The 25,044-nt window shown below is 47.8% G+C and overlaps 1 protein-coding gene across 1 annotated transcript; it reads left to right on the top strand.

Moving 5' to 3' along the window:
* Positions 1 to 22,279: 22,279 nt before the first annotated feature.
* LOC146058628 (olfactory receptor 52K2-like) lies at positions 22,280 to 23,317 on the top strand. The gene has a single exon (XM_083170902.1). It carries the CDS (start codon positions 22,280 to 22,282, stop codon positions 23,315 to 23,317), a length of 1,038 nt encoding a protein of 345 aa, XP_083027028.1.
* The last annotated feature ends 1,727 nt before the right edge of the window (positions 23,318 to 25,044 follow it).

Raw genomic sequence — 25,044 nt, 5'->3', positions numbered from 1 at the left:
TAGATTATAGTGCCCCTGGCCCCAGCATAATACCGGTCATAGATTATAGTGCCCCATTCCCCAGCATAATACCAGTCATAGATTATAGTGCCCCATTCCCCAGCATAATACCAGTCATAGATTATAGTGCCCCATTCCCCAGCATAATACCGGTCATAGATTATAGTGCCCCATTCCCCAGCGTAATACCAGTCATAGATTATAGTGCCCCATTCCCCAGCGTAATACCGTTCATAGATTATAGTGCCCCGTTCCCCAGCGTAATACCAGTTATAGATTATAGTGCCCCGTTCCCTAGCATAATACCGATCATAGACTATAGTGCCCCCTGGCCCCAGCGTAATACCAGTCATAGATTATAGTGCCCCGTTCCCCAGCGTAATACCGGTCATAGATTATAGTGCCCCGTTCCCCAGCGTAATACCAGTCATAGATTATAGTGCCCCGTTCCCCAGCATAATACCAGTCATAAATTATAGTGCCCCATTCCCCAGCATAATACCGGTCATAGATTATAGTGCCCCTGGCCCCAGCATAATACCGGTCATAGATTATAGTGCCCCATTCCCCAGCATAATACCAGTCATAGATTATAGTGCCCCATTCCCCAGCATAATACCAGTCATAGATTATAGTGCCCCATTCCCCAGCATAATACCGGTCATAGATTATAGTGCCCCGATCCCCAGCATAATACCGGTCATAGATTATAGTGCCCCATTCCCCAGCGTAATACCGGTCATAGATTATAGTGCCCCATTCCCCAGCGTAATACCAGTCATAGATTATAGTGCCCCATTCCCCAGCATAATACCGGTCATAGATTAGAGTGCCTCGTTCCCCAGCATAATACCGGTCATAGATTATAGTGCCCCTGGCCCCAGCGTAATACCAGTCATAGATTATAGTGCCCCATTCCCCAGCATAATACCGGTCATAGAATATAGTGCCACGTTCCCCAGCGTTATACCGGTCACAGATTGTAGTGCCACGTTCCCCAGCGTTATACCGGTCATAGATTATAGTGCCCCGTTCCCCAGCGTAATACCGGTCATAGATTATAGTGCGCCGTTCCCCAGCATAATACCGGTCATAGATTATAGTGCCCCTGGCCCCAGCGTAATACCAAACATAGATTATAGTGCCCCGTTCCACAACGTAACATCGATTATAGTGCCCCGTTCCCCAGCGTAATACCGGTCATAAATTTTAGTGCCCCGTTCCCCAGCATAATACCGATCATAGATTATAGTGCCCCGTTCCCCAGCGTAATACCGGTCATAAATTATAGTGCCCCGTTCCCCAGCATAATACCGGTCATAGACTATAGTGCCCCTGGCCCCAGCATAATACCAGTCATAGATTATAGTGCCCCGTTCCCCAGCGTAATACCGGTCATAGATTATAGTGCCCCGTTCCCCAGCGTAATACCGTACATATATTATAGTGCCCCGTTCCCCAGCGTAATACCTGTCATAAATTATAGTGCCCCGTTCCCCATCATAATACCGTTCATAGATTATAGTGCCCCGTTCCCCAGCGTAATACCAGTCATAGATTATAGTGCCCTATTCCCCAGCATAATACCGGTCATAGAATATAGTGCCACGTTCCCCAGCGTAATACCAGTCATAGATTATAGTGCCCTATTCCCCAGCATAATACCGGTCATAGAATATAGTGCCACGTTCCCCAGCGTAATACCGATCATAGATTATAGTGCCCCGTTCCCCAGCATAATACCAGTCATAAATTAAAGTGCCCCATTCCCCAGCGTTATACCGGTCATAGATTATAGTGCCCCATTCCCCAGCATAATACCGGTCATAGATTATAGTGCCCCGTTCCCCAGCGTAATACCGGTCATAGATTATAGTGCCCCTGGCCCCAGCATAATACCGGTCATAGATTATAGTGCCCCATTCCCCAGCATAATACCAGTCATAGATTATAGTGCCCCATTCCCCAGCATAATACCAGTCATAGATTATAGTGCCCCATTCCCCAGCATAATACCAGTCATAGATTAGAGTGCCTCGTTCCCCAGCATAATACCGGTCATAGATTATAGTGCCCCTGGCCCCAGCGTAATACCAGTCATAGATTATAGTGCCCCATTCCCCAGCATAATACCGGTCATAGAATATAGTGCCACGTTCCCCAGCGTTATACCGGTCACAGATTGTAGTGCCACGTTCCCCAGCGTTATACCGGTCATAGATTATAGTGCCCCGTTCCCCAGCGTAATACCGGTCATAGATTATAGTGCGCCGTTCCCCAGCATAATACCGGTCATAGATTATAGTGCCCCTGGCCCCAGCGTAATACCAAACATAGATTATAGTGCCCCGTTCCACAACGTAACATCGATTATAGTGCCCCGTTCCGCAGCGTAATACCGGTCATAGATTATAGTGCCTCTGGCCCCAGTATAATACCGGTCATAGATTATAGTGCCCCATTCCCCAGCATAATACCGGTCATATATTAGAGTGCCCCGTTCCCCAGCATAATACCGGTCATAGATTATAGTGCCCCATTCCCCAACATAATACGGTCATAGATTATAATGCCCCGTTCCCCAGCGTAATACCAGTCATAGATTATAGTGCCACGTTCCCCAGCGTTATACCGGTCATAGATTGTAGTGCCACGTTCCCTAGCGTTATACCGGTCATAGATTATAGTGCCCCGTTCCCCAGCGTAATACCGGTCATAGATTACAGTGCCCCGTTCCCCAGCATAATACCGGTCATAGATTATAGTGCCCCATTCCCCAGCATAATACCGGTCATAGATTATAGTGCCCCGTTCCCCAGCGTAATACCAGTCATTGATTATAGTGCCCCGTTCCCCAGCGTTATACCGGTCATAGATTATAGTGCCACGTTCCCCAGAGTTATACCGGTCATAGATTATAGTGCCCCGTTCCCCAGCGTAATACTGGTCATAGATTATAGTGCCTCGTTCCCCAGCGTAATACCGGTCATAGATTATAGTGCCTCGTTCCCCAGCGTAATACCGGTCATAGATTATAGTGCCCCGTTCCCCAGCGTAATACCGGTCATAGATTATAGTGCCCCGTTCCCCAGCATTACAACGGTCATAGATTATAGTGCCCCGTTCCCCAGCATTATACCGGTCATAGATTATAGTGCCCCGTTCCCCAGCATAATACCGATCATAGATTATAGTGCCCCGTTCCCCAGCGTAATACCGGTCATAAATTATAGTGCCCCGTTCCCCAGCATAATACCGGTCATAGATTATAGTGCCCCGTTCCCCAGCGTAATACCAGCCATAGATTATAGTGCCCCGTTCCCCAGCATTATAACGGTCATAGATTATAGTGCCCCGTTCCCCAGCATTATACCGGTCATAGATTATAGTGCCCCGTTCCCCAGCATAATACCGATCATAGATTATAGTGCCCCGTTCCCCAGCGTAATACCGGTCATAAATTATAGTGCCCCGTTCCCCAGCATAATACCGTTCATAGATTATAGTGCCCCGTTCCCCAGCGTAATACCAGTCATAAATTATAGTGCCCCATTCCCCAGCATAATACCGGTCATAGACTATAGTGCACCTGGCCCCAGCATAATACCAGTCATAGATTATAGTGCCCCGTTCCCCAGCGTAATACCGGTCATAGATTATAGTGCCCCGTTCCCCAGCCTAATAGAGGTCATAAATTATAGTGCCCCGTTCCCCATCATAATACCATTCATAGATTATAGTGCCCCGTTCCCCAGCGTAATACCAGTCATAAATTATAGTGCCTTTGGCCCCAGCATAATACCAGTCATAGATTATAGTGCCCCGTTCCCCAGCGTAATACCGGTCATATATTATAGTGCCACATTCCCCAGCGTAATACCGGTCATATATTATAGTGCCCCGTTCCCCAGCGTAATACCGGTCATAAATTTTAGTGCCCCGTTCCCCAGCATAATACCGATCATAGATTATAGTGCCCCGTTCCCCAGCGTAATACCGGTCATAAATTATAGTGCCCCGTTCCCCAGCATAATACCGGTCATAGACTATAGTGCCCCTGGCCCCAGCATAATACCAGTCATAGATTATAGTGCCCCGTTCCCCAGCGTAATACCGGTCATAGATTATAGTGCCCCGTTCCCCAGCGTAATACCGTACATATATTATAGTGCCCCGTTCCCCAGCGTAATACCTGTCATAAATTATAGTGCCCCGTTCCCCAACATAATACGGTCATAGATTATAATGCCCCGTTCCCCAGCGTAATACCGGTCATAGATTATAGTGCCCCGTTCCCCAGCGTAATACCGTACATATATTATAGTGCCCCGTTCCCGAGCGTAATACCTGTCATAAATTATAGTGCCCCGTTCCCCAACATAATACGGTCATAGATTATAATGTCCCGTTCCCCAGCGTAATACCGGTCATAGATTATAGTGCCCCGTTCCACAACGTAACATCGATTATAGTGCCCCGTTCCGCAGCGTAATACTGGTCATAGATTATAGTGCCTCTGGCCCCAGTATAATACCAGTCATAGATTATAGTGCCCCATTCCCCAGCATAATACCGGTCATATATTAGAGTGCCCCGTTCCCCAGCATAATACCGGTCATAGATTATAGTGCCCCATTCCCCAACATAATACGGTCATAGATTATAATGCCCCGTTCCCCAGCGTAATACCAGTCATAGATTATAGTGCCACGTTCCCCAGCGTTATACCGGTCATAGATTGTAGTGCCACGTTCCCCAGCGTTATACCGGTCATAGATTATAGTGCCCCGTTCCCCAGCGTAATACCGGTCATAGATTATAGTGCCCCGTTCCCCAGCATAATACCGGTCATAGATTATAGTGCCCCATTCCCCAGCATAATACCGGTCATAGATTATAGTGCCCCGTTCCCCAGCGTAATACCAGTCATTGATTATAGTGCCCCGTTCCCCAGCGTTATACCGGTCATAGATTATAGTGCCACGTTCCCCAGAGTTATACCGGTCATAGATTATAGTGCCCCGTTCCCCAGCGTAATACTGGTCATAGATTATAGTGCCCCGTTCCCCAGCGTAATACTGGTCATAGATTATAGTGCCTCGTTCCCCAGCGTAATACCGGTCATAGATTATAGTGCCCCGTTCCCCAGCGTAATACCGGTCATAGATTATAGTGCCCCGTTCCCCAGCGTAATACCAGCCATAGATTATAGTGCCCCGTTCCCCAGCATTATAACGGTCATAGATTATAGTGCCCCGTTCCCCAGCATTATACCGGTCATAGATTATAGTGCCCCGTTCCCCAGCATAATACCGATCATAGATTATAGTGCCCCGTTCCCCAGCGTAATACCGGTCATAAATTATAGTGCCCCGTTCCCCAGCATAATACCGTTCATAGATTATAGTGCCCCGTTCCCCAGCGTAATACCAGTCATAAATTATAGTGCCCCATTCCCCAGCATAATACCGGTCATAGACTATAGTGCCCCTGGCCCCAGCATAATACCAGTCATAGATTATAGTGCCCCGTTCCCCAGCGTAATACCGGTCATAGATTATAGTGCCCCGTTCCCCAGCCTAATACCGGTCATAAATTATAGTGCCCCGTTCCCCATCATAATACCATTCATAGATTATAGTGCCCCGTTCCCCAGCGTAATACCAGTCATAAATTATAGTGCCTTTGGCCCCAGCATAATACCAGTCATAGATTATAGTGCCCCGTTCCCCAGCGTAATACCGGTCATATATTATAGTGCCCCGTTCCCCAGCGTAATACCAGTCATATATTATAGTGCCCCGTTCCCCAGCGTAATACCGGTCATAAATTTTAGTGCCCCGTTCCCCAGCATAATACCGATCATAGATTATAGTGCCCCGTTCCCCAGCGTAATACCGGTCATAAATTATAGTGCCCCGTTCCCCAGCATAATACCGGTCATAGACTATAGTGCCCCTGGCCCCAGTATAATACCAGTCCTAGATTATAGTGCCCCGTTCCCCAGCGTAATACCGGTCATAGATTATAGTGCCCCGTTCCCCAGCGTAATACCATACATATATTATAGTGCCCCGTTCCCCAGCGTAATACCTGTCATAAATTATAGTGCCCCGTTCCCCAACATAATACGGTCATAGATTATAATGCCCCGTTCCCCAGCATAATACCGGTCATAGATTATAGTGCCCCATTCCCCAGCGTAATACCGTACATATATTATAGTGCCCCGTTCCCCAGCATAATACCGGTCATAGATTATAGTGCCCCATTCCCCAACATAAAACGGTCATAGATTATAATGCCCCGTTCCCCAGCGTAATACCGGTCATAGATTATAGTGCCCCGTTCCCCAGCATAATACCGGTCATAGATTATAGTGCCCCATTCCCCAGCATAATACCGGTCATAGATTATAGTGCCCCGTTCCCCAGCGTAATACCAGTCATTGATTATAGTGCCCCGTTCCCCAGCGTTATACCGGTCATAGATTATAGTGCCACGTTCCCCAGAGTTATACCGGTCATAGATTATAGTGCCCCGTTCCCCAGCGTTATACCGGTCATAGATTATAGTGCCACGTTCCCCAGAGTTATACCGGTCATAGATTATAGTGCCCCGTTCCCCAGCGTAATGCTGGTCATAGATTATAGTGCCCCGTTCCCCAGCGTAATACTGGTCATAGATTATAGTGCCTCGTTCCCCAGCGTAATACCGGTCATAGATTATAGTGCCCCGTTCCCCAGCGTAATACCGGTCATAGATTATAGTGCCTCGTTCCCCAGCGTAATACCAGCCATAGATTATAGTGCCCCGTTCCCCAGCATTATAACGGTCATAGATTATAGTGCCCCGTTCCCCAGCATTATACCGGTCATAGATTATAGTGCCCCGTTCCCCAGCATAATACCGATCATAGATTATAGTGCCCCGTTCCCCAGCGTAATACCGGTCATAAATTATAGTGCCCCGTTCCCCAGCATAATACCGTTCATAGATTATTGTGCCCCGTTCCCCAGCGTAATACCAGTCATAAATTATAGTGCCCCATTCCCCAGCATAATACCGGTCATAGACTATAGTGCCCCATTCCCCAGCATAATACCAGTCATAGATTAGAGAGCCCCGTTCCCCAGCGTAATACCGGTCATAGATTATAGTGCCCCGTTCCCCAGCCTAATACCGGTCATAAATTATAGTGCCCCGTTCCCCATCATAATACCATTCATAGATTATAGTGCCCCGTTCCCCAGCGTAATACCAGTCATAAATTATAGTGCCTTTGGCCCCAGCATAATACCAGTCATAGATTATAGTGCCACGTTCCCCAGCGTAATACCGGTCATATATTATAGTTCCCCGTTCCCCAGTGTAATACCGGTCATATATTATAGTGCCCCGTTCCCCAGCGTAATACCGGTCATAAATTTTAGTGCCCCGTTCCCCAGCATAATACCGATCATAGATTATAGTGCCCCGTTCCCCAGCGTAATACCGGTCATAAATTATAGTGCCCCATTCCCCAGCATAATACCGGTCATAGACTATAGTGCCCCTGGCCCCAGCATAATACCATAGATTATAGTGCCCCGTTCCCCAGCGTAATACCGGTCATAGATTATAGTGCCCCGTTCCCCAGCGTAATACCGTACATAGATTATAGTGCCCCGTTCCCCAGCGTAATACCAGTCATAAATTATAGTGCCCCATTCCCCAGCATAATACCGGTCATAGACTATAGTGCCCCTGGCCCCAGCATAATACCAGTCATAGATTATAGTGCCCCGTTCCCCAGCGTAATACCGGTCATAGATTATAGTGCCCCGTTCCCCAGCGTAATACCGGTCATAAATTATAGTGCGCCGTTCCCCATCATAATACCATTCATAGATTATAGTGCCCCGTTCCCCAGCGTAATACCAGTCATAAATTATAGTGCCTCTGGCCCCAGCATAATACCAGTCATAGATTATAGTGCCCCGTTCCCCAGCGTAATACCGGTCATATATTATAGTGCCCCGTTCCCCAGCGTAATACCGGTCATATATTATAGTGCCCCGTTCCCCAGCATAATACCGATCATAGATTATAGTGCCCCGTTCCCCAGCGTAATACCGGTCATAAATTATAGTGCCCCATTCCCCAGCATAATACCGGTCATAGACTATAGTGCCCCTGGCCCCAGCATAATACCATAGATTATAGTGCCCCGTTCCCCAGCGTAATACCGGTCATAGATTATAGTGCCCCGTTCCCCAGCGTAATACCGTACATAGATTATAGTGCCCCGTTCCCCAGCGTAATACCAGTCAAAAATTATAGTGCCCCATTCCCCAGCATAATACCGGTCATAGACTATAGTGCCCCTGGCCCCAGCATAATACCAGTCATAGATTATAGTGCCCCGTTCCCCAGCGTAATACCGGTCATAGATTATAGTGCCCCGTTCCCCAGCGTAATACCGGTCATAAATTATAGTGCGCCGTTCCCCATCATAATACTATTCATAGATTATAGTGCCCCGTTCCCCAGCGTAATACCAGTCATAAATTATAGTGCCTCTGGCCCCAGCATAATACCAGTCATAGATTATAGTGCCCCGTTCCCCAGCGTAATACCGGTCATATATTATAGTGCCCCGTTCCCCAGCGTAATACCGGTCATATATTATAGTGCCCCGTTCCCCAGCGTAATACCGGTCATAAATTTTAGTGCCCCGTTCCCCAGCATAATACCGATCATAGATTATAGTGCCCCGTTCCCCAGCGTAATACCGGTCATAAATTATAGTGCCCCGTTCCCCAGCATAATACCGGTCATAGACTATAGTGCCCCTGGCCCCAGCATAATACCAGTCATAGATTATAGTGCCCCGTTCCCCAGCGTAATACCGGTCATAGATTATAGTGCCCCGTTCCCCAGTGTAATACCGTACATATATTATATTGCCCCGTTCCCCAGCGTAATACCTGTCATAAATTATAGTGCCCCGTTCCCCATCATAATACCGTTCATAGATTATAGTGCCCCGTTCCCCAGCGTAATACCAGTTATAGATTATAGTGCCCCGTTCCCTAGCATAATACCGATCATAGACTATAGTGCCCCCTGGCCCCAGCGTAATACCAGTCATAGATTATAGTGCCCTATTCCCCAGCATAATACCGGTCATAGAATATAGTGCCACGTTCCCCAGCGTAATACCGATCATAGATTATAGTGCCCCGTTCCCCAGCGTAATACCGGTCATAGATTATAGTGCCCCGTTCCCCAGCATAATACCGGTCATAGATTATAGTGCCCCGTTCCACAACGTAACATCGATTATAGATTATAGTGCCCCGTTCCGCAGCGTAATACCGGTCATAGATTATAGTGCCTCTGGCCCCAGCATAATACCGATCATAGATTATAGTGCCCCATTCCCCAGCATAATACCGGTCATATATTATAGTGCCCCGTTCCCCAGGAAAATACCGGTCATAGATTATAGTGCCCCATTCCCCAGCATAATACCGGTCATAGATTAGAGTGCCCCGATCCCCAGCATAATACCAGTCATAGATTGTAGTGCCCCATTCCCCAGCATAATACCAGTCATAGATTATAGTGCCCCATTCCCCAGCATAATACCAGTCATAGATTATAGTGCCCCATTCCCCATCATACCAGTCATAGATTATAGTGCCCCGATCCCCAGCATAATACCAGTCATAAATTATAGTGCCCCATTCCCCAGCATAATACCGGTCATAGATTATAGTGCCCCTGGCCCCAGCATAATACCGGTCATAGATTATAGTGCCCCATTCCCCAGCATAATACCAGTCATAGATTATAGTGCCCCATTCCCCAGCATAATACCAGTCATAGATTATAGTGCCCCATTCCCCAGCATAATACCAGTCATAGATTATAGTGCCCCATTCCCCAGCATAATACCAGTCATAGATTATAGTGCCCCGATCCCCAGTATAATACCAGTCATAGATTATAGTGCCCCATTCCCCCAGCATAATACCGGTCATAGATTATAGTGCCCCTGGCCCCAGCATAATACCGGTCATAGATTATAGTGCCCCGTTCCCCAGCGTAATACTGGTCATAGATTATAGTGCCTCGTTCACCAGCGTAATACCGGTCATAGATTATAGTGCCCCGTTCCCCAGCGTAATACCGGTCATAGATTATAGTGCCCCGATCCCCAGCGTAATACCAGCCATAGATTATAGTGCCCCGTTCCCCAGCATTATACCGGTCATAGATTATAGTGCCCCGTTCCCCAGCATTATACCGGTCATAGATTATAGTGCCCCGTTCCCCAGCATAATACCGATCATAGATTATAGTGCCCCGTTCCCCAGCGTAATACCAGTCATAAATTATAGTGCCCCATTCCCCAGCATAATACCGGTCATAGACTATAGTGCCCCTGGCCCCAGCATAATACCAGTCATAGATTATAGTTCCCCGTTCCCCAGCGTAATACCGGTCATAGATTATAGTGCCCCGTTCCCCAGCGTAATACCGGTCATAAATTATAGTGCCCCGTTCCCCATCATAATACCATTCATAGATTATAGTGCCCCGTTCCCCAGCGTAATACCAGTCATAAATTATAGTGCCTCTGGCCCCAGCATAATACCAGTCATAGATTATAGTGCCCCGTTCCCCAGCGTAATACCGGTCATATATTATAGTGCCCCGTTCCCCAGCGTAATACCGGTCATATATTATAGTGCCCCGTTCCCCAGCGTAATACCGGTCATAAATTTTAGTGCCCCGTTCCCCAGCATAATACCGATCATAGATTATAGTGCCCCGTTCCCCAGCGTAATACCGGTCATAAATTATAGTGCCCCGTTCCCCAGCATAATACCGGTCATAGACTATAGTGCCCCTGGCCCCAGCATAATACCAGTCATAGATTATAGTGCCCCGTTCCCCAGCGTAATACCGGTCATAGATTATAGTGCCCCGTTCCCCAGTGTAATACCGTACATATATTATAGTGCCCCGTTCCCCAGCGTAATACCTGTCATAAATTATAGTGCCCCGTTCCCCATCATAATACCGTTCATAGATTATAGTGCCCCGTTCCCCAGCATAATACCAGTCATAGATTATAGTGCCCCATTCCCCAGCATAATACCAGTCATAGATTATAGTGCCCCATTCCCCAGCATAATACCAGTCATAGATTATAGTGCCCCATTCCCCAGCATAATACCAGTCATAGATTATAGTGCCCCGATCCCCAGTATAATACCAGTCATAGATTATAGTGCCCCATTCCCCCAGCATAATACCGGTCATAGATTATAGTGCCCCTGGCCCCAGCATAATACCGGTCATAGATTATAGTGCCCCGTTCCCCAGCGTAATACTGGTCATAGATTATAGTGCCTCGTTCACCAGCGTAATACCGGTCATAGATTATAGTGCCCCGTTCCCCAGCGTAATACCGGTCATAGATTATAGTGCCCCGATCCCCAGCGTAATACCAGCCATAGATTATAGTGCCCCGTTCCCCAGCATTATACCGGTCATAGATTATAGTGCCCCGTTCCCCAGCATTATACCGGTCATAGATTATAGTGCCCCGTTCCCCAGCATAATACCGATCATAGATTATAGTGCCCCGTTCCCCAGCATAATACCGTTCATAGATTATAGTGCCCCGTTCCCCAGCGTAATACCAGTCATAAATTATAGTGCCCCATTCCCCAGCATAATACCGGTCATAGACTATAGTGCCCCTGGCCCCAGCATAATACCAGTCATAGATTATAGTTCCCCGTTCCCCAGCGTAATACCGGTCATAGATTATAGTGCCCCGTTCCCCAGCGTAATACCGGTCATAAATTATAGTGCCCCGTTCCCCATCATAATACCATTCATAGATTATAGTGCCCCGTTCCCCAGCGTAATACCAGTCATAAATTATAGTGCCTCTGGCCCCAGCATAATACCAGTCATAGATTATAGTGCCCCGTTCCCCAGCGTAATACCGGTCATATATTATAGTGCCCCGTTCCCCAGCGTAATACCGGTCATATATTATAGTGCCCCGTTCCCCAGCGTAATACCGGTCATAAATTTTAGTGCCCCGTTCCCCAGCATAATACCGATCATAGATTATAGTGCCCCGTTCCCCAGCGTAATACCGGTCATAAATTATAGTGCCCCGTTCCCCAGCATAATACCGGTCATAGACTATAGTGCCCCTGGCCCCAGCATAATACCAGTCATAGATTATAGTGCCCCGTTCCCCAGCGTAATACCGGTCATAGATTATAGTGCCCCGTTCCCCAGTGTAATACCGTACATATATTATAGTGCCCCGTTCCCCAGCGTAATACCTGTCATAAATTATAGTGCCCCGTTCCCCATCATAATACCGTTCATAGATTATAGTGCCCCGTTCCCCAGCGTAATACCAGTTATAGATTATAGTGCCCCGTTCCCTAGCATAATACCGATCATAGACTATAGTGCCCCCTGGCCCCAGCGTAATACCAGTCATAGATTATAGTGCCCTATTCCCCAGCATAATACCGGTCATAGAATATAGTGCCACGTTCCCCAGCGTAATACCAGTCATAGATTATAGTGCCCTATTCCCCAGCATAATACCGGTCATAGAATATAGTGCCACGTTCCCCAGCGTAATACCGATCATAGATTATAGTGCCCCGTTCCCCAGCGTAATACCGGTCATAGATTATAGTGCCCCGTTCCCCAGCATAATACCGGTCATAGATTATAGTGCCCCGTTCCACAACGTAACATCGATTATAGATTATAGTGCCCCGTTCCGCAGCGTAATACCGGTCATAGATTATAGTGCCTCTGGCCCCAGCATAATACCGATCATAGATTATAGTGCCCCATTCCCCAGCATAATACCGGTCATATATTATAGTGCCCCGTTCGCCAGGAAAATACCGGTCATAGATTATAGTGCCCTATTCCCCAGCATAATACCGGTCATAGATTAGAGTGCCCCGATCCCCAGCATAATACCAGTCATAGATTGTAGTGCCCCATTCCCCAGCATAATACCAGTCATAGATTATAGTGCCCCATTCCCCAGCATAATACCAGTCATAGATTATAGTGCCCCATTCCCCATCATACCAGTCATAGATTATAGTGCCCCGATCCCCAGCATAATACCAGTCATAAATTATAGTGCCCCATTCCCCAGCATAATACCGGTCATAGATTATAGTGCCCCTGGCCCCAGCATAATACCGGTCATAGATTATAGTGCCCCATTCCCCAGCATAATACCAGTCATAGATTATAGTGCCCCATTCCCCAGCATAATACCAGTCATAGATTATAGTGCCCCATTCCCCAGCATAATACCAGTCATAGATTATAGTGCCCCATTCCCCAGCATAATACCAGTCATAGATTATAGTGCCCCGATCCCCAGTATAATACCAGTCATAGATTATAGTGCCCCATTCCCCCAGCATAATACCGGTCATAGATTATAGTGCCCCTGGCCCCAGCATAATACTGGTCATAGATTATAGTGCCTCGTTCACCAGCGTAATACCGGTCATAGATTATAGTGCCCCGTTCCCCAGCGTAATACCGGTCATAGATTATAGTGCCCCGTTCCCCAGCGTAATACCAGCCATAGATTATAGTGCCCCGTTCCCCAGCATTATACCGGTCATAGATTATAGTGCCCCGTTCCCCAGCATTATACCGGTCATAGATTATAGTGCCCCGTTCCCCAGCATAATACCGATCATAGATTATAGTGCCCCGTTCCCCAGCATAATACCGTTCATAGATTATAGTGCCCCGTTCCCCAGCGTAATACCAGTCATAAATTATAGTGCCCCATTCCCCAGCATAATACCGGTCATAGACTATAGTGCCCCTGGCCCCAGCATAATACCAGTCATAGATTATAGTTCCCCGTTCCCCAGCGTAATACCGGTCATAGATTATAGTGCCCCGTTCCCCAGCGTAATACCGGTCATAAATTATAGTGCCCCGTTCCCCATCATAATACCATTCATAGATTATAGTGCCCCGTTCCCCAGCGTAATACCGGTCATAAATTATAGTGCCTCTGGCCCCAGCATAATACCAGTCATAGATTATAGTGCCCCGTTCCCCAGCGTAATACCGGTCATATATTATAGAGCCCCGTTCCCCAGCGTAATACCGGTCATATATTATAGTGCCCCGTTCCCCAGCGTAATACCGGTCATAAATTTTAGTGCCCCGTTCCCCAGCATAATACCGATCATAGATTATAGTGCCCCGTTCCCCAGCGTAATACCGGTTATAAATTATAGTGCCCCGTTCCCCAGCATAATACCGGTCATAGACTATAGTGCCCCTGGCCCCAGCATAATACCAGTCATAGATTATAGTGCCCCGTTCCCCAGCGTAATACCGGTCATAGATTATAGTGCCCCGTTCCCCAGCGTAATACCGTACATATATTATAGTGCCCCGTTCCCCAGCGTAATACCTGTCATAAATTATAGTGCCCCGTTCCCCATCATAATACCGTTCATAGATTATAGTGCCCCGTTCCCCAGCGTAATACCAGTTATAGATTATAGTGCCCCGTTCCCTAGCATAATACCGATCATAGACTATAGTGCCCCCTGGCCCCAGCGTAATACCAGTCATAGATTATAGTGCCCTATTCCCCAGCATAATACCAGTCATAGAATATAGTGCCACGTTCCCCAGCGTAATACCAGTCATAGATTATAGTGCCCTATTCCCCAGCATAATACCGGTCATAGAATATAGTGCCACGTTCCCCAGCGTAATACCGATCATAGATTATAGTGCCCCGTTCCCCAGCGTAATACCGGTCATAGATTATAGTGCCCCGTTCCCCAGCATAATACCGGTCATAGATTATAGTGCCCCGTTTCACAACGTAACATCGATTATAGATTATAGTGCCCCGTTCCGCAGCGTAATACCGGTCATAGATTATAGTGCCTCTGGCCCCAGCATAATACCGATTATAGATTATAGTGCCCCATTCCCCAGCATAATACCGGTCATATATTATAGTGCCCCGTTCCCCAGGAAAATACCGGTCATAGATTATAGTGCCCCATTCCCCAGCATAATACCGGTCATAGATTAGAGTGCCCCGATCCCCAGCGTAATACCAGTCATAGATTGTAGTGCCCCATTCCCCAGCATAATACCAGTCATAGATTATAGTGCCCCATTCCCCAGCATAATACCAGTCATAGATTATAGTGCCCCATTCCCCAGCATACCAGTCATAGATTATAGTGCCCCGATCCCCAGCATAATACCAGTCATAAATTATAGTGCCCCATTCCCCAGCATAATACCGGTCATAGATTATAGTGCCCCTGGCCCCAGCATAATACCGGTCATAGATTATAGTGCCCCATTCCCCAGCATAATACCAGTCATAGATTATAGTGCCCCATTCCCCAGCATAATACCAGTCATAGATTATAGTGCCCCATTCCCCAGCATAATACCAGTCATAGATTAGAGTGCCCCGTTCCCCAGCATAATACCGGTCATAGATTATAGTGCCCCTGGCCCCAGCGTAATACCAGTCATAGATTATAGTGCCCCATTCCCCAGCATAATACCGGTCATAGAATATAGTGCCACGTTCCCCAGCGTTATACCGGTCATAGATTGAAGTGCCACGTTCCCCAGCGTTATACCGGTCATAGATTATAGTGCCCCGTTCCCCAGCGTAATACCGGTCATAGATTATAGTGCGCCGTTCCCCAGCATAATACCGGTCATAGATTATAGTGCCCCTGGCCCCAGCGTAATACCAACCATAGATTATAGTGCCCCGTTCCACAACGTAACATGGATTATAGTGCCCCGTTCCGCAGCGTAATACCGGTCATAGATTATAGTGCCTCTGGCCCCAGTATAATACCGGTCATAGATTATAGTGCCCCATTCCCCAGCATAATACCGGTCATATAGTAGAGTGCCCCGTTCCACAGCATAATACCGGTCATAGATTATAGTGCCCCATTCCCCAACATAATACGGTCATAGATTATAATGCCCCGTTCCCCAGCGTAAAACCGGTCATAGATTGTAGTGCCCCGTTCCCCAGCATAATACCGGTCATAGATTATAGTGCCCCATTCCCCAACATAATACGGTCATAGATTATTATGCCCCGTTCCCCAGCGTAATACCGGTCATAGATTATAGTGCCCCGTTCCCCAGCATAATACCGGTCATAGATTATAGTGCCCCATTCCCCAGCATAATACCGGTCATAGATTATTGTGCCCCGTTCCCCAGCGTAATACCAGTCATTGATTATAGTGCCCCGTTCCCCAGCGTTATACCGGTCATAGGTTATAGTGCCACGTTCCCCAGAGTTATACCGGTCATAGATTATAGTGCCCCGTTCCCCAGCGTAATACTGGTCATAGATTATAGTGCCCCGTTCCCCAGCGTAATACTGGTCATAGATTATAGTGCCTCGTTCCCCAGCGTAATACCGGTCATAGATTATAGTGCCCCGTTCCCCAGCGTAATACCGGTCATAGATTATAGTGCCCCGTTCCCCAGCGTAATACCAGCCATAGATTATAGTGCCCCGTTCCCCAGCATTATAACGGTCATAGATTATAGTGCCCCGTTCACCAGCATTATACCGGTCATAGATTATAGTGCCCCATTCCCCAGCATAATACCGATCATAGATTATAGTGCCCCGTTCCCCAGCATAATACCGTTCATAGATTATAGTGCCCCGTTCCCCAGCGTAATACCAGTCATAAATTATAGTGCGCCATTCCCCAGCATAATACCGGTCATAGACTATAGTGCCCCTGGCCCCAGCATAATACCAGTCATAGATTATAGTGCCCCGTTCCCCAGCGTAATACCGGTCATAGATTATAGTGCCCCGTTCCCCAGCCTAATACCGGTCATAAATTATAGTGCCCCGTTCCCCATCATAATACCATTCATAGATTATAGTGCCCTGTTCCCCAGCATAATACCAGTCATAAATTATAGTGCCTTTGGCCCCAGCATAATACCAGTCATAGATTATAGTGCCCCGTTCCCCAGCGTAATACCGGTCATATATTATAGTGCCCCGTTCCCCAGCGTAATACCGGTCATATATTATAGTGCCCCGTTCCCCAGCGTAATACCGGTCATAAATTTTAGTGCCCCGTTCCCCAGCATAATACCGATCATAGATTATAGTGCCCCGTTCCCCAGCATAATACCGGTCATAAATTATAGTGCCCCGTTCCCCAGCATAATACCGGTCATAGACTATAGTGCCCCTGGCCCCAGCATAATACCAGTCATAGATTATAGTGCCCCGTTCCCCAGCGTAATACCGGTCATAGATTATAGTGCCCCGTTCCCCAGCGTAATACCGTACATATATTATAGTGCCCCGTTCCCCAGCGTAATACCTGTCATAAATTATAGTGCCCCGTTCCCCATCATAATACCGTTCATAGATTATAGTGCCCCGTTCCCCAGCGTAATACCAGTTATAGATTATAGTGCCCCGTTCCCTAGCATAATACCGATCATAGACTATAGTGCCCCCTGGCCCCAGCGTAATACCAGTCATAGATTATAGTGCCCTATTCCCCAGCATAATACCGGTCATAGAATATAGTGCCACGTTCCCCAGCGTAATACCAGTCATAGATTATAGTGCCCTATTCCACAGCATAATACCGGTCATAGAATATAGTGCCACGTTCCCCAGCGTAATACCGATCATAGATTATAGTGCCACGTTCCCCAGCGTAATACCGGTCATAGATTATAGTGCCCCGTTCCCCAGCATAATACCGGTCATAGATTATAGTGCCCCGTTCCACAACGTAACATCGATTATAGATTATAGTGCCCCGACCCGCAGCGTAATACCGGTCATAGATTATAGTGCCTCTGGCCCCAGCATAATACCGATCATAGATTATAGTGCCCCATTCCCCAGCATAATACCGGTCATATATTATAGTGCCCCGTTCCCCAGGAAAATACCGGTCATAGATTATAGTGCCCCATTCCCCAGCATAATACCGGTCATAGATTAGAGTGCCCCGATCCCCAGCATAATACCGGTCATAGATTGTAGTGCCCCATTCCCCAGCATAATACCGGTCATAGATTGTAGTGCCCCATTCCCCAGCATAATACCAGTCATAGATTATAGTGCCCCATTCCCCAGCATACCAGTCATAGATTATAGTGCCCCGATCCCCAGCATAATACCAGTCATAAATTATAGTGCCCCATTCCCCAGCATAATACCGGTCATAGATTATAGTGCCCCTGGCCCCAGCATAATACCGGTCATAGATTATAGTGCCCCATTCCCCAGCATAATACCAGTCATAGATTATAGTGCCCCATTCCCCAGCATAATACCAGTCATAGATTATAGTGCCCCATTCCCCAGCATAATACCAGTCATAGATTATAGTGCCCCATTCCCCAGCATAATACCGGTCATAGAATATAGTGCCACGTTCCCCAGCGTTATACCGGTCATAAATTGTAGTGCCACGTTCCCCAGCGTAATACCAGTCATAGATTATAGTGCCCCATTCCCCAGCATAATACCAGTCATAGATTATAGTGCCCCATTCCCCAGCATAATACCAGTCATAGATTATAGTGCCCCATTCCCCAGCATAATACCGGTCATATATTATAGTGCCCCGTTCCCCAGGAAAATACCGGTCATAGATTATAGTGCCCCGTTCCCCAGCGTAATACCAGCCATAGATTATAGTGCCCCGTTCCCCAGCGTAATACCAGTCATAGATTATAGTGCCCCATTCCCCAGCATAATACCGGTCATAGAATATAGTGCCACGTTCCCCAGCGTTATACCGGTCATAGATTATAGTGCCCTATTCCCCAGCATAATACCAGTCATAGATTATAGTGCCCTATTCCCCAGCATAATACCGGTCATAGATTATAGTGCCCCGATCCCCAGCATAATACCAGTCATAGATTATAGTGCCCCATTCCCCAGCATAATACCAGTCATAGATTATAGTGCCCCATTCCCCAGCATAATACCAGTCATAGATTATAGTGCCCCATTCCCCAGCATAATACCGGTCATAGATTATAGTGCCCCTGGCCCCAGCATAATACCAGTCATAGATTATAGTGCCCCATTCCCCAGCATAATACCAGTCATAGATTATAGTGCCCCATTCCCCAGCATAATACCAGTCATAGATTATAGTGCCCCATTCCCCAGCATAATACCAGTCATAGATTATAGTGCCCCATTCCCCAGCATAATACCAGTCATAGATTATAGTGCCCCGATCCCCAGTATAATACCAGTCATAGATTATAGTGCCCCATTCCCCCAGCATAATACCGGTCATAGATTATAGTGCCTCGTTCCCCAGCATAATACCAGTCATAGATTATAGTGCCCCATTCCCCAGCATAATACCGGTCATATATTATAGTGCCCCGTTCCCCAGGAAAATACCGGTCATAGATTATAGTGCCCCATTCCCCAGCATAATACCGGTCATAGATTAGAGTGCCCCGATCCTCAGCATAATACCAGTCATAGATTGTAGTGCCCCATTCCCCAGCATAATACCAGTCATAGATTATAGTGCCCCATTCCCCAGCATACCAGTCATAGATTATAGTGCCCCGATCCCCAGCATAATACCAGTCATAAATTATAGTGCCCCATTCCCCAGCATAATACCGGTCATAGATTATAGTGCCCCTGGCCCCAGCATAATACCAGTCATAGATTATAGTGCCCCATTCCCCAGCATAATACCAGTCATAGATTATAGTGCCCCATTCCCCAGCATAATACCAGTCATAGATTATAGTGCCCCATTCCCCAGCATAATACCAGTCATAGATTATAGTGCCCCGATCCCCAGTATAATACCAGTCATAGATTATAGTGCCCCATTCCCCCAGCATAATACCGGCCATAGATTATAGTGCCCCTGGCCCCAGCATAATACCGGTCATAGATTATAGTGCCCCGTTCCCCAGCGTAATACCAGTCATAGATTAGAGTGCCCCGTTCCCCAGCATAATACCGGTCATAGATTATAGTGCCCCTGGCCCCAGCGTAATACCAGTCATAGATTATATTGCCCCATTCCCCAGCATAATACCGGTCATAGAATATAGTGCCACGTTCCCCAGCGTTATACCGGTCATAGATTGTAGTGCCACGTTCCCCAGCGTTACACCGGTCATAGATTATAGTGCCCCGTTCCCCAGCGTAATACTGGTCATAGATTATAGTGCCCCGTTCCCCAGCATAATACCGGTCATAGATTATAGTGCCCCTGGCCCCAGCGTAATACCAACCATAGATTATAGTGCCCCGTTCCACAACGTAACATCGATTATAGTGCCCCGTTCCGCAGCGTAATACCGGTCATAGATTATAGTGCCTCTGGCCCCAGTATAATACCGGTCATAGATTATAGTGCCCCATTCCCCAGCATAATACCGGTCATATATTAGAGTGTCCCGTTCCCCAGCATAATACCGGTCATAGATTATAGTGCCCCATTCCCCAACATAATACGGTCATAGATTATAATGCCCCATTCCCCAGCGTAATACCGGTCATAGATTATAGTGCCCCGTTCCCCAGCATAATACCGGTCATAGATTATAGTGCCCCATTCCCCAACATAATACAGTCATAGATTATAATGCCCCGTTCCCCAGCGTAATACCGGTCATAGATTATAGTGCCCCGTTCCCCAGCATAATACCGGTCATAGATTATAGTGCCCCATTCCCCAGCATAATACCGGTCATAGATTATAGTGCCCCGTTCCCCAGCGTAATACCAGTCATTGATTATAGTGCCCCGTTCCCCAGCGTTCTACCGGTCATAGATTATAGTGCCACGTTCCCCAGAGTTATACTGGTCATAGATTATAGTGCCCCGTTCCCCAGCGTAATACCGGTCATAGATTATAGTGCCCCGTTCCCCAGCATAATACCGGTCATAGATTATAGTGCCCCTGGCCCCAGCGTAATACCAACCATAGATTATAGTGCCCCGTTCCACAACGTAACATCGATTATAGATTATAGTGCTCCGTTCCGCAGCGTAATACCGGTCATAGATTATAGTGCCTCTGGCCCCAGCATAATACCGGTCATAGATTATAGTGTCCCATTCCCCAGCATAATACCGGTCATATATTATAGTGCCCCGTTCCCCAGCATAATACCGGTCATAGATTATAGTGCCCCATTCCCCAACATAATACGGTCATAGATTATAGTGCCCCGTTCCCCAACATAATACGGTCATAGATTATAGTGCCCCATTCCCCAACATAATACGGTCATAGATTATAGTGCCCCGTTCCCCAGCGTAATACCGGTCATAGATTATAGTGCCCCGTTCCCCAGCATAATACCGGTCATAGATTATAATGCCCCGTTCCCCAGCGCAATACCGGTCATAGATTATAGTGCCCCGTTCCCCAGCGTAATACCGGTCATAGATTATAGTGCCCCATTCCCCAACATAATACGGTCATAGATTATAGTGCCCCGTTCCCCAGCGTAATAACGGTCATAGATTATAGTGCCCCGTTCCCCAGCATAATACCGTTCATTGATTATAGTGCCCCATTCCCCAGCACAATACCGGTCATAGATTATAGTGCCCCGTTCCCCAGCATAATATGGTCATAGATTATAGTGCCCCATTCCCCGGCATAATACCGGTCATATATTAGTGTCCCTGGCCCCAGCGTAATACCGGTCATAGATTAGTGCCCCGTTCCCCAGCATAATACCGGTAATAGATTAGTGTCCCGTTCCCCAGCATAATACCGGTCATAGATTAGTGCCCCATTCCAGGGCATAATACCGGTAATAGATTAGTGTCCCGTGCCCCACCTTAATACCGGTCATAGATTAGTGTCCCTAGCAGTGGCAGTTACAGCACTGCAATTCAGCCAGCACATATATCTTAACATGTATGATTATATGTGCACAATATGCAGCCTCTGATGCTCCCTAATACAGATCACAAAATACAGCGCCCCCCCCCCCCCCCCCCCTGCCCAGATACACAGGTCTCCTCCCTTCACATGACTGTATTGGCGCTATTATTGTATAGAGAATTGAGCAGTTCTGGTTGTCCATCACCATACATGGTGACTTGCGTTAGGAATTTATACTCCACCCTGTCACTGTCATCTCCCGCTTCCCCCACAGGTATCCGGACATGACTTGTCCGCTGACCACTATGAACACTACGCTCTGTTCTCACCAGGAATTCACCTTAGATGGATTTCCAGGCTTCCACGAGATTAGGCATCTTCTCTTTATCCCATTCTTCCTTATCTATGTGGTGATCCTGGTCACCAACAGTCTAATCATCCACACAGTGAGGACGGAGAGTTCCCTCCATGCTCCAATGTACATCCTAATCTCCATGCTGTCCGCCATCAATATCTGTGGCACCACCACCATTATGCCCAAAATGCTTGTCGGCTTCCTCTTCGGCCTCAACCACATCTCTCTGATTGGCTGCTTAGTGCAAATGTTCTTCATCTACTTCATCATCATGCTGGACTGCAACGTTCTGCTGATGATGGCACTGGACCGGTACATCGCGGTCTGCAAACCGCTGCATTATTCCCATATTATGACCAATCACAGACTGGTTCAGCTGACCATGGCGGCCACCATACGCAGTGTCTCCTTTGTCAGCCCGGTAATCTACCTGGCGTCCATTGTGAGTTTCTGCAGCTCCAACACCATCCGCCATTTTGCTTGTGAGCACATGGCCCTGCTACATTTGGCTTGTGGAAACGTCTTCAGAAACAAGCTCACGGGGTTGAGCCTGAGGGTGATCTCCGTTGTATTGGACATGTCATTCCTCGCCACTTCGTATGGCAGCATCATCAGGGCTGCACTAAGGCTCTCCGCTGGGACTCTGAGACACAAAGCCCTACATACGTGTGGTACACACGCTCTGGTCATTCTCATCGTCTACTTCTTCAGTTTGTCTTCATCCATCGTCTACAGGGTATCCGGCTCCGTCACCCCTGATACCCACAATCTTCTCAGTGCCATCTACCTACTCATCCCTGCCTTGATCAACCCACTAATATATGGACTGAGGACCAAGGAGATCAGATGCAGGATACTGAGAACGTTAAGCCACAGAAGAACCTTCATCGGCCAGATAAGAACAATTGCTACATCCTCAAAACGAGGTTTGGCAACCAGCGGAGGATTCCCCTGGCCAGAGGGGTAATGGACTAGTAGGATCTGGTGGACTTAAGCTATAACAACGTTTTCCATGGTTAATAATAAATGATATAACTTCTATCTGCCTTCATAAGCATGAACGGACAATTTACGAGGATGGGTCAGGTGTAAGAGGGCGGCTGGGAGAAAGTCAGACATTGATGTGCATAGCGTTATCAGATGTCTGCTTCTAAAGGGCAGCAGCTAACATGCATCCGGAACTTGTTGGGATGTACAGTGATAATGTCTTGTCAGAAACAGGTTTGATAACGGGAGAGACATTGAAGATGATCAGTGGTCTGCCTGGCCAAGCACGTCCACCTCATGCAGTAAACCAAACCAAACCTGATCACCGTGCACCTGGTGAAGCTGGTGATGCAGGTCAGTAGCAGATGTGCCCATAAGGTGCAGATACTGTACCTGACCACACTACGTACCTCAGTGTGCGACCATGTGTCCCCAGGACCACCATCTTACACCTAATGCTGGGACAGTATGGCTGATAGGAGACAGGTAATCTCAGGGTTCGGGTATCAGGTGTTCCCGGCTGTGAGCCTGTGGAGGATACTCCAAACAGAGGCTTAGAGTCTAAACCTACCAGTGGTCTTCTCCAGGGACACCCGCAAGGAGATACGGTTTCACTGTAAAGGCGGGGTGGGTCAGGTTACGGCCCGCTGTTGGTCACTCAAACCTAGCTGTAACCTGGGGACTGCTCTGAGGATCTGGTAGGCAGGTATCGATGGTTGCACAATTAATCAGTAGTCTCCCCATCGTTGGCAGCTTACTGGAGGCCTGCCATGTGACTGCAGATTGTTCCGGGATAGGACAGCAGGGTTCATGCTGAGTTGAATGTACCAGAGTCATTAGGCATTGCAGCACATGGGTCAGCTGACCCATCAGAGGCATGATGCTGGATCAGATCACATGGGAGACGCAGGATGTAGCTGTACCGTGAGCAGCTTCTGCTACAGGGCGGTCCACATAAGTAATGCTGGATCAGCGCACAGGGGACAGGCCGACTGTATCTGTGAGCACCTTCTGCTACAGGGCGGCCCACAGGAGCAATGCTGATCAGAGCACAGGGGAGAGTGGCCGGCTGTAGCTGTATTATGAGCAACTTTCCGCTACAGGGCGGCCCACAGGAGCAATGCTGGATCAGAGCACAGGGGAGAGAAGCCAGATGTAGCTGTAATGTGAGCACCTTCTGCTACGGGGCGGCCCACAGGAGCAATGCTGGATCAGATCACAGGGGATAGAGGCCGGATGTAACTGTATTATGAGCACTTTCCACTACAGGGCGGCCCACAGGAGCAATACTGATCAGAGCACAGGGGAGAGTGGCCGGCTGTAGCTGTATTATGAGCAACTTTCTGCTACAGGGCGGCCCACAGGAGCAATGCTGGATCAGAGCACAGGGGAGATGCCGGCTGTACTGTGAGCACCTTCTGCTACGGGGCGGCCCACAGGAGCAATGCTGGATCGGAGCACAGAGGAGATGCCGGCTGTACTGTGAGCACCTTCTGCTACGGGGCGGCCCACAGGAGAAATGCTGATCAGAGCACAGGGGAGAGTGGCCGGCTGTAGCTGTATTATGAGGACTTTCCACTACAGGGCGGCCCACAGGAGCAATACTGATCAGAGCACAGGGGAGAGAAGCCAGATGTAGCTGTAATGTGAGCACCTTCTGCTACAGGGCGGCCTACAGGAGCAATGCTGGATCAGAGTACAGGGGAG

This window comes from Crinia signifera, chromosome 2 (genome assembly GCF_055691185.1).
Source record: "Crinia signifera chromosome 2, ASM5569118v1, whole genome shotgun sequence".
In the NCBI taxonomy this organism is placed as follows: domain Eukaryota; kingdom Metazoa; phylum Chordata; class Amphibia; order Anura; family Myobatrachidae; genus Crinia; species Crinia signifera.
Note: the sequence above shows the minus strand (reverse complement) of the source record. Positions and strands in the feature narration are given on the sequence as shown.